Raw genomic sequence first — 15,335 nt, 5'->3', positions numbered from 1 at the left:
CGCAACGAGAGAAAGCAAGGGGTCCCAGCACGGCCAAGACTACATTTTTTTAAAGAAAGAAAAAAAACCAGAAACATAACCAAGAGTGGCCAGAAGGGAAAACGGGGGCACCACCAAGTGCTTGAGAAGAGGTTAAAAAATACCAGTTGCCTTTAAAATTCAACATACAACTACTGTACCACCCAACAAGTGCACCCTTAGGCATTTTTCCAGAGCAGTAAAACCTGGGTTCACACAAACACCTGTATAGGACTGTGCATAACGGCTGTGCTTCTAACCCACATCCGGAAAGAAGTCAGAGGTCCTTCAATGGGTGAGTGGGTAAACGAACCATCGAACACCCACGCTGTGGAAAACTACTCAGCCATGAAAAGGAACAAACTAATATACACACACACCTTGGATGAATCTTGAGGGAACTGTGCTAAGTGAAAGAAGCTCCTCCCCAAAGGTTACATACTATATGACTCCACTTATGTAATATTCTTGAAGTAATAAAACTAGAGAAGTAGGGATCAGCTTAGTGGGCGTCAGAGGTCAGGCTGTGGCTCCATCCGGGTTGCAAGAGGGGCCTGAGGTGGCAGAGCCCATCCGTGTAATGACGCTGGCAATGTTAACACGAGGGCTGGGAAACTGCACTCCGGTGCACCACTGGGGGAACCCGGATAAAGGGCACGCAGGAGCTGTCTATATTATTTCTTGGAACTGCAAGGAAACCTACAATTACCTCAAAACGAAGTTTCATTTTTTAAAAACAGCTTTCAAATGAGTTAGGGTATGAGTTACATTAGGTCTATACACCAAAGGACTTCCTTGATGGTCCAGCGGCAAAGACTGCGCTCCCAATGCAGGGGGCTCAGGTGTGACCCCTGGTCAGGGAACTAGACCCCACATGCCTCAACTAAGACCCAGGGCAGCCAGATAAATAATTTAAAAAAAAGTCTGGGGACTTCCCTGGTGGTTCAGTGGTTAAGAATCTGCCTGCCAATGCAGGGGACACGGGTGTGATCCCACCACACACGGAGGGGCAACTAAACCCACGCACCACAACCACTGAGCCCACAATCTGCAACAAAAAAGCCACCGCAGGAAGGCCGTGCACCGCAACCAGAGAGCAGTTCCCGCAACCAGGGAAAAGCTGCTCGCAGCAACGAAGACCCAGCACAGCCAGATAAGTAAGTATTTTTAAAAGTCTACACACTGAGACTAGGTTAGTATCTACTCTTCCAACATCTGCCACATTTCAGCAATAAATATTTCCCTCTCCAGAGATGACAGATGAATGATAATTCATTCAACTAACACTGCCATCTGACAATACACTCTTAGTAATCCAGACACTAGCTGCTGCATTAACCTGCACAGAAGAGGCTCTGTCTCAGCAGATGATGAGTGAGACCGTGGAACAGACACAGGACAAACCGGCCAACAGAACACTGGAGTGTCAGAAACAGACCCCCGCACACAGAAAGCACATCACAGAGGGACACTGGGGCAGCCACCGAAACGGGTTCACGACCCATGACCATGAGCCCAGTGTGAACGATACTGGCTCTCACACAGCTTCAAGAGCGGCAGTTTATCAGTAACAACGTTCCTTGTGCTAGTCTGTATTAGGGGGAAAACTGCAGGCAATTCAAACGCCAGAACAACGGAGAAGCTGTGTGCTACTCACACCCTGGTGTACTGAATACACAGCAGTCAAAATGGGTAACTAGAAGGAACGTGGCGGAACCTCAGAGACACCTCTGAGTGGAAAGCACTCCCAGATTACATACTGCATGATATGCTTTCTTAAAAGCTCAGAAACAAACAAAAATATCTGCTCAGGGCTGCAGACTTAGCAGATAAAATTATACACTTGAAAAGAGAAGGAAGCAGAAGTCCATCAGGTTCAAGAAAGCAGTCACCCGGGTTTGGGGGTGTGGGGCAGTGGTGAGCATCGAGGCAGGGCAGTGGGAACGGGAGCAGCCGTCTGGACAGGCAGCATCACTGAGGAAGCCTCCCTGAGCGTGAGCAGCAGAGCAAGGGTGTGCATCTCTTTACCACCCTTCACAATTTACAGACGTGAACTGATCTGTATACATCAAATTATACATAAACAGGGACTTGGTGGCCCAGTTGCTAAGCCTCCTCGCTCCGGGTGCAGGGGGCCCAGGTTCAACCCCTGCTCAGGGAACTGGACCTCACAGGCGGGAACTAAAACAAAAGATGACACGGATCCTGCGTGCTGCCACTAAGATCCACACAACCAAATAAATAAATTACATGCAAACAGATAATAAAGAATCAATAACACATAAGCCCACGACCCATAATTTTTTAAAAAATCTTTAAGCAACTGCTCATGATTGATAAATCCTGACAGGCTGAACCCACCCCATGATTACGTGACGGGCTGAAAAAGGTCAGAATGCGGTCAGGACACAAGTGTTCTAACGCCCCCCAGTTCTGTTTCCCTACCTAGACTGGAAGGCACTAGAGTGCACCTCTGGATCTCAAGTGGGCTCCCGTGACACAGCGATGTCTCAAAATCAACATTCAAGCGTGTCAACAAGTAACAACAGTGAAAGAAAAGAAGATGGTGAGAGGCGCACTGTCCTCATGAAGGCGTAGGCATGGCTCTCCAGGTCACCCCATCACTCCAACTCACCTGGGTCTGAATGTGTTCTCTGAGCACGAAGGGGTGGGGAGTCCTGGGAGTAACATCTACGCAAGCCCTCCTGTGACCACCACAGGGAGGTCAGCATTGAAATGTACAAAATCCACTGAAGAAATGTCTCTAGGATGGTTTTCGTCTAAATTTCTGATTTTTAGGCCCAAATGATGAAGATACTGTATATGGAGAGGCACTCTGGGAGTATGTACTTTAATATACAAGGACATGCATTGTAGAGACCTTTCAGAGTTCAACCAGAGCTGACAAATGCGCACACGTGCCGATCTAGTCCCGTCTCAGAACATCGCCAAGGACAAAGGACACTTCAGAGAGAGAGGTGGCCTGGCCATCGTGCAAACGCTCTGCGACAGGTCTCCTCACGCCCTGACAGCATGGCCTGGACTGGACTGGGGAGGGCGGGACAGAGAGGTGACAGAGGCGCCTGGTGGGGACCACACACGGCCCAATCACGGGAAGGGACCACAAGGTGCCGCTTCTAGTTTCAGCCATGACCACACACACAGTCGGACGTCTTCACTTCTGTTATCTGCACAGATTTCACAGCCGACTGCGAGCTTCCATAAAAACACTTGGGGTGAGAAGCGGAATTCAAACACGACAAGGCCGAGCACTTCGCGGGCCTCTCTGGAAGTTACTGACCATCACGCTCCATCAGGAGAGTCGTTACAGCAAGAACTAGAGGCTGGGATTAAGAGGACGTGGGAGGGAGTTTTGGAAACACTGGAAAAGTCCATTTCTGGACCCCAGGAAGAGGATAAAGCCAAAGGCTCTTCAGTTCACCATCACCTGCCGGATCCCATCCTGTGTGGTGGCCTGAGGTAGGGTTGGCAAGTACACACCACCAGTGGCAAGGAGACCTCTGCCCTGACCCGTCCTCCACTCTAGTAAGCAAAATACCCTCATCGAGGGTTTAATCCCTCCACTTCCGAGCCTCCCCTTCCCCTCAACAGGTAATTCTATTTCCCCGACTAAGCAAGCTAACGGCTCATTGAAAGGCCAAAGGCCAGAGCAACAGACTGCCACCAGGACAGAGTCACAGGCGGCCTGCCACCTCACATTACGCTGCAACTGCTGAACGAATAAGAGAATGGACTTCGGCACGCTTGTTTATGAAAGGCAGAAACAGTAACCACCTGCCTACCCCTGGTTGGTTCAGATGGGATGACAAACGAGACAGATATACCGAGAGAAGATATAACTACTTCACAACTTAACAGGAACGTCACCACCAGAGAGGACATTATAAGGAATCTCACACCCAGCCAAGTTAACTAAGAAACCCAGGCTACCAACCCCACATCACTAAGTGATCTCATAGCCACTGTGGCATTCGGTCTACAGACAACCTTGAAAAGTTCAAATGCTTTTAGGCCTGACTCAGACCAAAACATTTCATCAGTCCTTTTGAGTCTCCGGGTCCTCGTCTGTAAAACGAGATGGAGCTCCATCTCTTCCCCTCCAAGACTACTCCACTCTCTCCCCTCCCTGTCCTAGGACCCACCGTGTGGACCACATCCATGGGGGCTCTGGGTCTCAGGCTTCCAGCAGGATTTGCCCAGTAGGCCATGTGGCTTGTGAGGCAGAGGTAGGTCAGGGTACTTCTTGCCCACCCCACTCCCTGATGGGAACAGGGGCTACCTCCCTGGAACAAACGTCTCAACTCCTCTCAGGGGTCCTCTCCACGAACTATCTAGAAAACCAGTCACTCCATCACCTCTACAGAACTAAAGGTGGACACCTAAAGGTCCTGCTACTACTAGCCCTGGGGAACCAAACCTTTGCTCCTGACTTCCCTGCCCTAGACTCAGTAGCCTCTCCATTGCTGTGCTGTGCCCAGTCTTGTCCAACTCTTTGTGACCCCACGGACAGTAGCCTGCCACGCTCCTCTGTCCATAGGATTTCTCAGCCAAGAATACTGGAGTGGGTTGCCATTTCCTTCTCCAGGGGATCCTCCTGACCCAAGGATCGTCACCACTGAGCCACCTGGGAGGCCCGGTCTCTCTACGGACCTTTACTCCAAACTCTCCTGACTTGAATGTGCCACCTATTTCCTGCTGGGATCCTGGATTACATAGGACACACCACAACCTGTACCTCCTAAGGTTACAGATTAGAAATCACATAGCTACTATTGCCAGGCCCCGAGCCCTGATGACCGTTACAACTATTCTCTGGGCGGGAACCGTTTTGTCCCAGTTTACAGAGTGGAGGATGAGAGACGTTAAAATATCGGCCCCAGCGCACGCAGGTGTGGAAGAGCTACAACTGGGGCCTTAGCCTCCAGACGCTATTCCGTTTCTATTATCACCGTCACGGTCACTATTTTCCCTACCACGCCAGAGCTCCTTATCTTCGTCATTCCTACAGGCAAACAACTCTTCTTGGAGGAAAAGAATCTTATTTCTAGGCCTGGACACAGTTGACCGGTATGGCTAAGAGCGGGAGTTGCGGAGTCAATTCAAAGTTCAAAGCCTGACTCGCCACTTGCAGGAAGTGTAACGGTGAGCAAGAGAATTCCCTCCACCGGGAGCCTCAGGGTCCTCCCACAAAACGGGAAATACAGCAATTCCCTCGCCGGGTTCTGGCGAGGGTTCAATAGGATAACGCTTGCGAAGCACCTGGCGAGCAGTAAGCGCTCCGAGGACCGGAGACGCGCTGGGAAACTGAGGTTTGGAGGCCTTGGCGCTTTTTATTACCTCCGAGGACCGAGGAGGTGGGCTGGGGCCTGGGAACCCGAGGGAGAGAGCCCGCCGCCCCCGCCCACGCCCGCGCCCACCTGCTCCTCCAGCCGCTCTATCTCCAGCTGGTTCTTCTCTTCTTCGTCGTACCCCCACTCGTACTCCCCGGGGGAGCTCTCGGCCGAGGAAGCCATGGCGTACTCCTCATCTCCATCGCTCTCACTCACGCCTTCCTCCTGCTGGTCCCACTCTGGCCCCATGGTCTTGTACGTGGCGGGGGCCACGGCCCGCGATAACACCTTCCTCCTCGCCCGAGCCGCCTTAGCCTCATCCTGCTCTCCCTCAGCCTCGGGCCCGGCCTTGGGCTCAGCCTCCGCTTCAGAAGCCGATGCTGCGGCCGCCGTCGCCATCTTGGACTTTCAGAGACTCCCGGGTCCTCACTTGGCCGCCAAAGACCCGCAGTAGTAGGAGCTGTCCGCGGCGCGCGCCTGGTCAAAATCCCGCTCGTCTGCCACCTGAAGAGAAACTATGCGCCTTGGATGACATGGAAATCTCTAGATACACGAGATTCATGTTATTTTATATACTTTCAGTAGCTCTTGTTCGGAAAAGAAAGCTCACCAACAGGGCATGCCTTCCGGCACAACGTCGGACAGCACTTGGGCCCTTAGGCAGGAAGTGGAAGCCATAGAGGCAACCACGGACTGAGCGTGATGGTTGTAGTTAAGGGTTTGGCGCCATCTTGAGAAGGTCAAAAATGATTCTTGGAATAAATACCTTACCACCTAGTCTGACCTGGCGCGTGATTCAGTCTCCCCAGCAACTGAGCCTCAAACGCGCAGAAAAGTCTTAAGTCCTCAGGGAAGGATCGATTGCACCATTAATGAGAATAACTCATTTCCCAGAGATTCCTTCTCTTTATTTAATGCCTGGCGCCTAGCACTTAAATACACGTGTGAGTTTTGATTTTTAGGATCATATTCTGCAAACCAGTATCAATAAATTACATTAATAAACATTTACTTAGAATCTCTTCATTGCTATATCTTGTGATTTAATCTGTGCCACTTTGCTTTTTAATAGAGACATAAACATATACACTTTTTAAAATCAGAGCAACGTATTCTTGCCTTTAGTTAAGCTTCTCACTTTAGAGATAGAAAAGCCTTGATGGGTCTATTTATTGCCTTGCTCCCTCATTAGCAAGCTTAATCGTGTCGTTTTGGGTTGTTTTCCCAAAGCACCCTAAGTAGATACTCAACACAAGATTTGCTCAATGGATTTAGAACTGTCCTTGAATTAGTACAAAAAAGATCGAGGTTTACAAAGACGCTATCTTTCACCTAGGAGCACACAGCCAGTTAGGAGCAGAAACGAGATTCTAACTCAGGACTGTTCAAGTCAGAATCCCAACTGGGCCCCTCTGCGCAACCTAGGGCAAGTTACTAAACCGTTCTGATCCTCAAATTCCTAAACTGCAAAATAGAGCCAAGAAGGGTGGACTGATTGATCCTCTGCGCCGAATTAGGAGGTGGGGGGGGGCTTTGTGAACGCAAAGCTGGGTCCCAATTTCCAGCTCAAGGATCCTCAAGATTCAGAACCCAGCTAGGTGGACTAGCCCTCAAGCGATTTCAAACCTTGAGGCTCCGCGCCCCGGGAACAAAACGGGCACACGTGAACGCAGCGGAAAAGCGCAGGCGCAAGGTCGCCGGGACGTTAGAGGGTGCGCGCTCCCAGCTGGGAGCCGACTCGCGCACGCGCCCCTTCCCTCGGCCGCGCGCTCCACCTGCGCAAGCGCAAGCCCGCAAGATGGCGGCGGCTGGAGCGGGCCGTCTGAGGCGGGCGGCGTCGGCCCTGTTGCTCCGGGCCCCGCGCCTGCCCGCCCGGGAGCTCTCAGCTCCCGCTCGGCTCTATCACAAAAAGGTAGAGCGGCCGGGGGTCCGCACGGGGCGGGGCGGGGCGGGAGTGTGACGACTACCCAGAGAACTTAGGGGTCCTAGCGGAGGCCCAGCCTAGTGACCCTCCCGGCTCTGCGCGGCCCTGGAACCCCGACTGCAGCCCAGGGCCCTGGCCGCCCCCAACTCTGGATGGAGGGGCCTTCCTCTCAAGATGCCGCCTCGAGTGACTCCCTGGCTGCGCTGGGGCAACTAACCGCGCCTGAAACAAAAATGACAGCTCCGCTAGCCTAGCGGCAGCTGCCCTCAATATGAAACATCCATCCAGCCTTTAAACCTCCCGACTGCCCAGGAAGCAGGGTCCTGCTCTGTCCGGGCTGGTCGGACACACAGCGGCCGAGTGACCTTGGGCAAGTCACTGCCCCGCGCTCGTCAGATGGGGTCTGGGCAGCGCCCCCGTACGCGAGACCATTGCCTGCTGAGTCCTGGGCAGGACGCTTGGCACAGGGAGGCCACTGAGGATTGATGTTAGTGTTGCAGGAGCTCAGAGCCTCCGAGTGGACATGGACGTGTAACCCACAGTCGTCACGTTTTTGTGTTTGTTTTGGCTTGGGGGTGGTGGGATGCTGTGAGTTAAGAGACAGGTTGGGTAGTCGGCAGCCACATGAGACGTCTCACTCGGGAACCGGTTAACTACAAAAAGAATGCGGTAAATCAACCCCGGGGCAGAAAGTCCAGATTGGATATTATCTTACAGATCCTTGGACTTGGAAGTCAAAATCCGTGGTCGGATAAGTCGGGGGAAGGGGACTGGAAGCTCGGAATACTTAACGACTAACTGGGAAACAAACGCAAGGTTTTTAAAGCCTCGAGTGTGCCAGTTTGAATAGATGTCTACTCTGTTCTGGCTTCCAAGCGTTTGCGCACAGACCTCACTCCCCGCGGACCCAGGGCTGTGTTGTTGACAGTACACGCGGAATGACCTGGCGCGCGCAGCCTTTCCGCCACCAGGGCGCGCTGCGGCACCGCGGATTTCAGGGCCCCGAAACACAGTCATGGTTACTATTTATCAGCGTACACAGATGGCCGTATTCCATAGCCTTGTTAGTCCCGTAACAGTCTCCTTGAGGCTTCTGGAAAGTCCTTCCCTTTCTGGACCATACATACGTATAGTTTTTTGAATAGTAATCATTCTTTTGAGAATGGATTTTGTTCCGAAATTACAAAAGTGCTGTTTGAGCCCAACTCTGTGACTTGGGTGGTTAGAGGTCAAGTAATTATTTGTGGTTCAAAACCCCACAGAATTAAGACATGATTTTGCTGATTTTTCTCCAGGATCCCCATATGTCTTAAATCCAGCCCAAGTGAAATTTGGTATTAGGTGATGGCCTGCCAGGTCCAGCTTGCTGACTTGAAGGAGCTTGTCATCAAAGTCGGGGAGATGAACAGCAAAAAAGAGTGACTGTGATTTGTCTTCACTCTCATTTCAGGTTGTTGATCATTATGAAAATCCCCGAAACGTGGGGTCCCTTGACAAGACATCTAAAAATGTTGGGACTGGATTGGTGGGGGCTCCAGCGTGTGGTGATGTCATGAAATTACAGGTATCCCTGGTTTCCATCTTTACTGGTGGTAACGGTTACCCCTTTGCTTGTACAGTGCTCTGTATTTGACAGAGCATTTACACGTCCGGCATTGCCTCTGGTCCCCATCTTGATTCCTGTGAGGTGGGATAAGTCAGTGTTACAAATGATTCCAACAGGGGCTGAATCCTAGTCCTCCTGGTAAACTGTGCTGACCCCTTCTGACAGAATAAACAGATCTCACGTTCATACTCACTGTATCAGTTAGCAATCCCCAGAGGGATAGGAAATGCAATAAATCAAACTCTGCCTGCCCCCACTTTGGAAGCGCCTGGCACTCTGGTAAACCATAGCTTTCTCCACATCTCCTTCGTCACCGTGGTGGGAAGCTGGCCAGACGGCTTCATGCCTATCTTGGAAAACAGAAACAAGACAGGAGGGAACGCGCTACATGCGGTTTGACGTCAAAGGAAAAAGCACTAACCGGTGGCCTTTACTGCCAACTCTCGCAGTGTTTTAAGATGCGCACTGGCCCAGCAGCTGGAAAGCCAGAAGTCAGGCTTGGGAGTGGGAGGAGACTGGGCAGGAGCCATACTTTTTGGCTGACCTTTGCCAGCGAGGCCCGTATAATTCTGTATAGTTGTTCCTGCTTGCAGCTTTTCATTGCTGAACTCTTTGAAACAGAGGGGCCTCCATAATCAAAGCCCAAACTTTTAAGTATGGAAAGCAGGACCAAAGCTCTTAGGAAGTGCCCTGTGGGCCTCCCTGAGTGCCAGGTTATGCAGGCAGCACCAGAAGCCTGCTAACTCCTGCCTCTTTTCTAGATTCAAGTGGATGAAAAGGGGAAGATCGTGGACGCCAGGTTTAAAACATTTGGCTGTGGTTCTGCCATCGCCTCTAGCTCGTTAGCCACCGAATGGGTAAAGGGGAAGACGGTAAGGCTCCTGAAAACTAGAACCTGCCTCTTGGTTAAGGGAAGGGTTTAAACAAACACTATAATTTTTTTCTAAATATTCCAAGGATTTTCTTTTTAATTTCACTTACCCAGATTTTTATCAAATTCTTCTCCACATTGGGAATTATGGATAATCTTAACTTTTTTTAGTTTGGGGTTTTCTGTTGTTGTTGACCATTTTTATTTGTTTGAGGGTTTTGGTGATGTTTTAACTAAATCAAAAAAAGGTCCCCACCTACCCCTTGAACACAACAGAAGTGGAGAGAAATCTTTGGCTTTCTCCAAGGTCACAGATATTATCATTTCTTAGAAGTCTAAGTCTGCTAGGGGGTGGGTGTACCATGGTTTGTTTTGTTTATTCCTTCCCATCCAGTTTCAGGAAGGATTGCAGGTGGCTTACAAGGATTCATGAGATAACAGACTAGCCTTTCAAAAGTCCCGTCCTCGTTAAAACCTCTCAGTAAAGCCAGACTGTAAGTGCTCGTCCTTGCAGCCCCAACAGCCAAAGTTTAGCAAGCTGAGTCACGGAGGCCTGTGCCGGGCAGCTCTACAGCCAGGCCGCCTGCCAGGCCACGTGCCACCAGCCCCCTGTGACTCAGGGCCTCCTGGCCGGCAGGCTCCTCAGAGCCAGGAAGCAAAGACCTAGCTTGTGCTGGCCAATCTGTCCGGAACGATCCTCAGGGGAGGAGGGCATGAGGAGACAGGACACCTCAGAAAGTGGGGAGAGGGCCTTTCTCTGACTTTGAGAGCCTCCCATCTGAGTTTGCAGGAACAGAACTTGAAGCTTAATTCAGTTGAGTTAGCAGACTTGGAAGACTGGGAGACAGGCTGGGAAAATGCTTTCCTTAAGCCAGCAGGTCGTATTCCACAGAGGCCTGCCTCCTGCTCTGCCCTCGGCTTGAGACAAACTCCAGGCATCCTTTCAGTCCACCTGGAGGTGAAAAGTCCTCCTACAGGCAGGGGATGAGCCCCAAGGTCTCCTCCCAGGAGCTGTCTATGCTGCTGGCCCTGGCCCCGCCCACCTCCCTGACACCATCCAGCTCGTAGAATCGATGGACGTCAGAGAAGCTCATAGTCACACAACCAACGCAGGAAATCACTGCCTTTCGGCAAACAGGTTCGAGGGGACTTCCTGGTGGTCAAGTGGTTAAGACTCGGTGCTTCCACTATAGGGAAGGCAGGTTCAGTCCCTGGTTGGGAACTATGCTCCCTCGTGCCATTTGGCCAAGAAAAAAAAAGGCTGGAGTTTCTGGCCTCAAGCAGATCCCTCCTAGACTCCCCAGGCTCTGCTACTGGCTGAGACAGTGTCTCTGCAGGCCGGGCTCACCCCAGCCCAGCAATGTTTGCTCTTCAGTTCCACCAGACAGCATCACTAAAACTGCCCATCTGTCCTGTCTGCCTCTCAGGTGGAGGAAGCCTTGACCATCAAAAACACAGACATCGCCAAGGAGCTGTGCCTCCCGCCTGTGAAACTGCACTGCTCCAGTACGTGTCGCCTCCAGCATGCCAACAGGCTTGGACTGGGGGTGGGGGTGGTATTGGGGGTTTTCCATAATGGTATCCACGTGCATTTGGACAGGGGAATGGTGAGTCCTTTGGGGTCGTGGAATCCACCTTTATAACCTCTGAGGGTTAGAGCTCGGGTTGTCTTCACAGCCTCCAGAAGGTCGGGGCCCCAGGCGGGTGCTGTGGGTTGGGCATCACGCAGAGCTGGTCGCAGCCTCACTTCTGACCTTTTGGAATATCCTCCAGTCGTGTCATCACCTCCCCCTCACAGAGCAGCAAATGAGGGCTCAGGTTCAAGCGGCCCAGCCTCACAGCTCCTCAGGGAAGGGCCAGAGTCTAAAGCCCAGACTTTGATTCCGTATCTGTGCTGTTCCCACCCCACGGTGGTGAAGTTGGCACCAGTGAAGGAGAAAATGCGGCTTCCAACATAATCCCATCTGCCGTGCGTTTTATCGTTTCCTTTCCAGAGGCCGTTACTCTCAGGGTCTGCGTCTGTGGGATGACTCAGCCCAGCTGTGCAGTAGCCCCCTCTTCACTGTCCTGAGAGAAAGCCCAGATGCTGAAGGCTTTTACTTGGCTTTCCCGTTCAGTCTAAAGCCTTAAAAATCTCACCCTTCTAGGGGAAGGAGGGAATGAGACACAGTAGCCTTAACTAAGTGATGGAGGTTTACTGACCAAATTAGTTAAAAATCGGCAGAGAGCCAGGCCTCCTGCCAGGGCAGGACTCATAGGGCGAGACGTGTGTGCTGGGGCCGGGATGGAGGTCTGCTGAGACCCGAGTTCTTTCCACTTGAGCTGGAGTCTCAAATACCCAAGAATAAAGGCCGTAGCTTGTAAACATTTTCATGTGGTTTCAGAGAAACCCCTGCCTTTTCATCAGGCCTTCATGGGCGCTGGAACTTGAGCCAGTGTTCTCAACCATCACTCCAGCTCTCTCAATGTTTGTTTCCCCCAAAGCCTCCCTTTTAATACCGACTCCAAAATAAAAGCTGCCGAACTTGGGATCACTAGAGTGAGCCGGCAAATGCCATCCCACCCCCAGACTGCCGCGACCCAAGTTATGCCAGCCAGCATCACTGACATCCACCGCGCTTTCCCGACTCCACGTGAGCAGCTGAGAACTAACATCTGTTGTGTCCTTTCCCGCCCCCGCCCAGTGCTCCAGACACTATGTATACAGCCCTCACCCTACCCCAGCGAGAGGCTGAGCTAACGTAGAATCCCAGGTTTGTGCCCCAAGTCTGTCCCCAGAGCCGCCCCAAGGGAGTGGCTCAGGAAACGGCCAGATGGCTCCTGACCCTGCACCCTGGCGAGGTGACTGTCAAGCCCGTCCCAGCACCACTGTCTCGGCTCTTAAAGATGTAGAAACTTACAGGCTGTGTTTTGTTCCGTTAACCTGCAGTGCTGGCTGAAGACGCCATCAAGGCCGCCCTAGCTGATTACAAACTGAAACAAGAACCCAAAACAGGAGAGGCTGAGAAGAAATGAGCGCCTGGTGATGGATGCCTCAAAGGGCCCACAGGCTGCCAGCGTCCCCAGCCACGCAGTCACATGGGTGTTCAGAAGCCCTCGCACTACAATAAAAGCGCTCTGAGATCACACAACCTTTGCTGCTCACGTTGCGAATCTAACTCAAGCAAAATACACAGCCTAGTTGTTCTGAACCCTGGGGTTTCCTGCAGCTCACTTTCATCGCCTTAACCTCGTGTGTGTCTGTACCTCGCGTGTGTCTATTTCGATTTATGTGTATGACCCCAAAACTGAAGTTAGTAGCGAAGTCTCAGGTTTGGGTAGTCGTGAAGTGCACAATATCTAATTCTACCTGAATCTTTTGAGGGAAGATTACCAATAGAAAGCCTTGGTAAGATTATTTGGTAGGACCAAATAAAGTACACGTATTGTACATAAAACAGATTTTGCATCTATATAATAAAGCAATGTTGTAAGACGGTGTCTCTGGTAAGCCTTGTCACTGGGGCCCCTCCCTCCCTTCACAGGACTGCCTTCAGCCCCACTGGGTTCATTCGCAGATGCTAGATGGGGTGACGACCAAGGCTCCTCTCCAAGCAAGCTGGGTGGCAAAGACCACGCGTGGAGGTCTTCACAAAGCCGACGTCAGTACTGTCTTCTGAAACAAGGGGGAGGGGAAAGGACGTGGCCATCACTCTTCATTGTTCTTTACAAAATAACAGGTTGACAACTCAAAGTGACTCCAAGAGATTCTTTTTGTAACTTCCCTGGTTTCTGAAATCTGAGAAACTCTGGCTTGGACTCTACCCTAAAGCTATGGACCGAAAACAGATAGAGGCCTGAGGAATGAGCTTTAAATATCAGTTTCTAGGCCCAGGTTCTGCTCCAGGTCTGGCCAGGCAGTTCCAGTATCTGACTTTGTTTTTAACTTTTTATTTAATGGAGTATGGCACCCCACTCCAGTACTCTTGCCTAGAAAATACCATGGATGGAGGAGCCTGGTGGGCTTCCGTCTATGGGGTCGCACAGAGTCAGACACGACTGAAGCAACTTAGCAGCAGCAGCAGCAGTGACTTAGCAGCAGTAGCAGCAGCCAATTAACAATGTTGTAAGTTTCAGGTGAACAGCAAAGGGACTCAGTCATACATACACATATATCCATTCTCCCCCATGCCCTCTCTCATCCAGGCTGCCACACAACGTTGAGCAGAGTTCCCTGTGCTATACAGCATGCCCTTGTTAGTTATCCAATTTAAATATAGCAATGTGTACATGTCCATCCCAAACTCCTTACTTGTCCCTTTCCCTATCCTTTCCCCCACCAGCAGCCATAAGTTTGTTCCAATACCCGACTCTTGAGAACCTCTTGGGTGGTTTTGTGTGGAGGCGATGAACCAAGCCATCAGGAAGAAACCTCTTTGGTCCACACCTGCACAGCTGTGATACTTAAGTAGTTCATTCTGAACAGTCTGTATGTGTACAGTGATCTAAAGTTTTAAAACATCCACCTCTGACTCAGGGACAAATAACAGCCTCATCTCTGTCCGCCTATCCCATCTGCCCCCAGGGTAGACAGGCGATGGGTGGGGGGTCATGCAGAGATGCCCTCGGTCACGCAGCAGCTCAAAGCCCCACTAAAGGAGGTCCAATGGTCTAGTGAAAACATGACCTCAAAATGCCAGCTAAGACTCAGATCTCCAACTTCAAAAGTAAGATGTCCTGACTTTCAGGCATAGGCTGGCTCTGTCTTCTCTTAAATATACCTCCTTTGTTTAAAAAAAAAAAAAAATGAAACGAAACTCCTCTGCGTTCTGGGGAAGGGCATGGAACTTCAAAGGCCCTTCCCCTGCACCCGGCGGGGAAGGCCACAGAGCAAGGCCTTCATCAGAACCTCAAATTACAGCAGCCGGGTGGAACCACGTCACGTTGTCCCGTGTGGCGTGTCCTGCGGTTTAATCCACGGTCCCTGTAGGCTGCACTTGTGTCTTCAGTATATGTGGCCGCCCTGCAATTCCCCACCACTGTTCTTTGTGACTTTTTTAAAACGAGACATTTTTGTCCCAGTTACACCCTTTGAGAGCCGAGCCTAAATTCTACACATCAGAAGCTGTTCGTAACAGCCACGGCGATAGCCCAAACCTCAAAATATGCGGTCATGTAGCTGAAAGAGAAGAACATTCGGGTTGAACTTCCATGAGAGACTGTCCTTGGCCCAGACACAGCTAGTCTGAACCACAGGGGGGCACCATGTCCCCGTGGGCGAACTCAAGTCTTGAGATCTTGACATCCCAAGAATCTTCGCGTCTCCACGTAAACTCTTCCACGGGAGATCCCAACATGTAAGTGACAAGCTGTGCACTCTTGCGTCGGGCCAGGCCCTCATATTTGTAATCCCCTCCATCCTCAGGACAGCCCTCTGGGGCGGGCATAGTTTCAAAGAAGCAAACTGGCTTGGGAGGTCAGCTACTCCCGGCCACGAGGCTGGGTGTGGGCTGGGCGACCTCAGAGGCCGTGATCCTTCTGCCCTGTTTCTCCCCGCAGAACTGACGCCACCGGAGGCTCCCCTGT

The 15,335-nt window shown here is 51.4% G+C and overlaps 2 protein-coding genes across 3 annotated transcripts in view; one reads left to right on the top strand and one right to left on the bottom strand.

Moving 5' to 3' along the window:
- The window catches only part of SART3 (squamous cell carcinoma antigen recognized by T cells 3), a 41,308-nt gene extending 35,521 nt beyond the window's left edge, over positions 1-5,787 (bottom strand). For both annotated transcript variants that reach the window (XM_010828684.1, XM_010828685.1), the window contains exon 1: positions 5,457-5,787. In XM_010828684.1, the coding sequence (XP_010826986.1) occupies positions 5,457-5,768 (312 nt within the window). In that variant the 5' untranslated portion in view covers positions 5,769-5,787. The remainder of the gene's footprint in view (positions 1-5,456) is intronic.
- Positions 5,788-7,110: 1,323 nt separating this feature from the next.
- Positions 7,111-13,246, top strand: ISCU (iron-sulfur cluster assembly enzyme). Its single transcript, XM_010828683.1, has 5 exons — positions 7,111-7,281; positions 8,744-8,857; positions 9,661-9,771; positions 11,198-11,276; positions 12,700-13,246. Exons 1-5 carry the CDS (start codon positions 7,168-7,170, stop codon positions 12,783-12,785), a joined length of 504 nt encoding a protein of 167 aa, XP_010826985.1. The 5' UTR covers positions 7,111-7,167; the 3' UTR covers positions 12,786-13,246.
- Positions 13,247-15,335: the final 2,089 nt, after the last annotated feature.

Source organism: Bison bison, unplaced genomic scaffold (genome assembly GCF_000754665.1).
Source record: "Bison bison bison isolate TAMUID 2011002044 unplaced genomic scaffold, Bison_UMD1.0 scf7180017864495, whole genome shotgun sequence".
Taxonomy (NCBI): Eukaryota; Metazoa; Chordata; class Mammalia; order Artiodactyla; family Bovidae; genus Bison; species Bison bison.
This window is presented reverse-complemented; position numbering and strand designations above follow the sequence as displayed.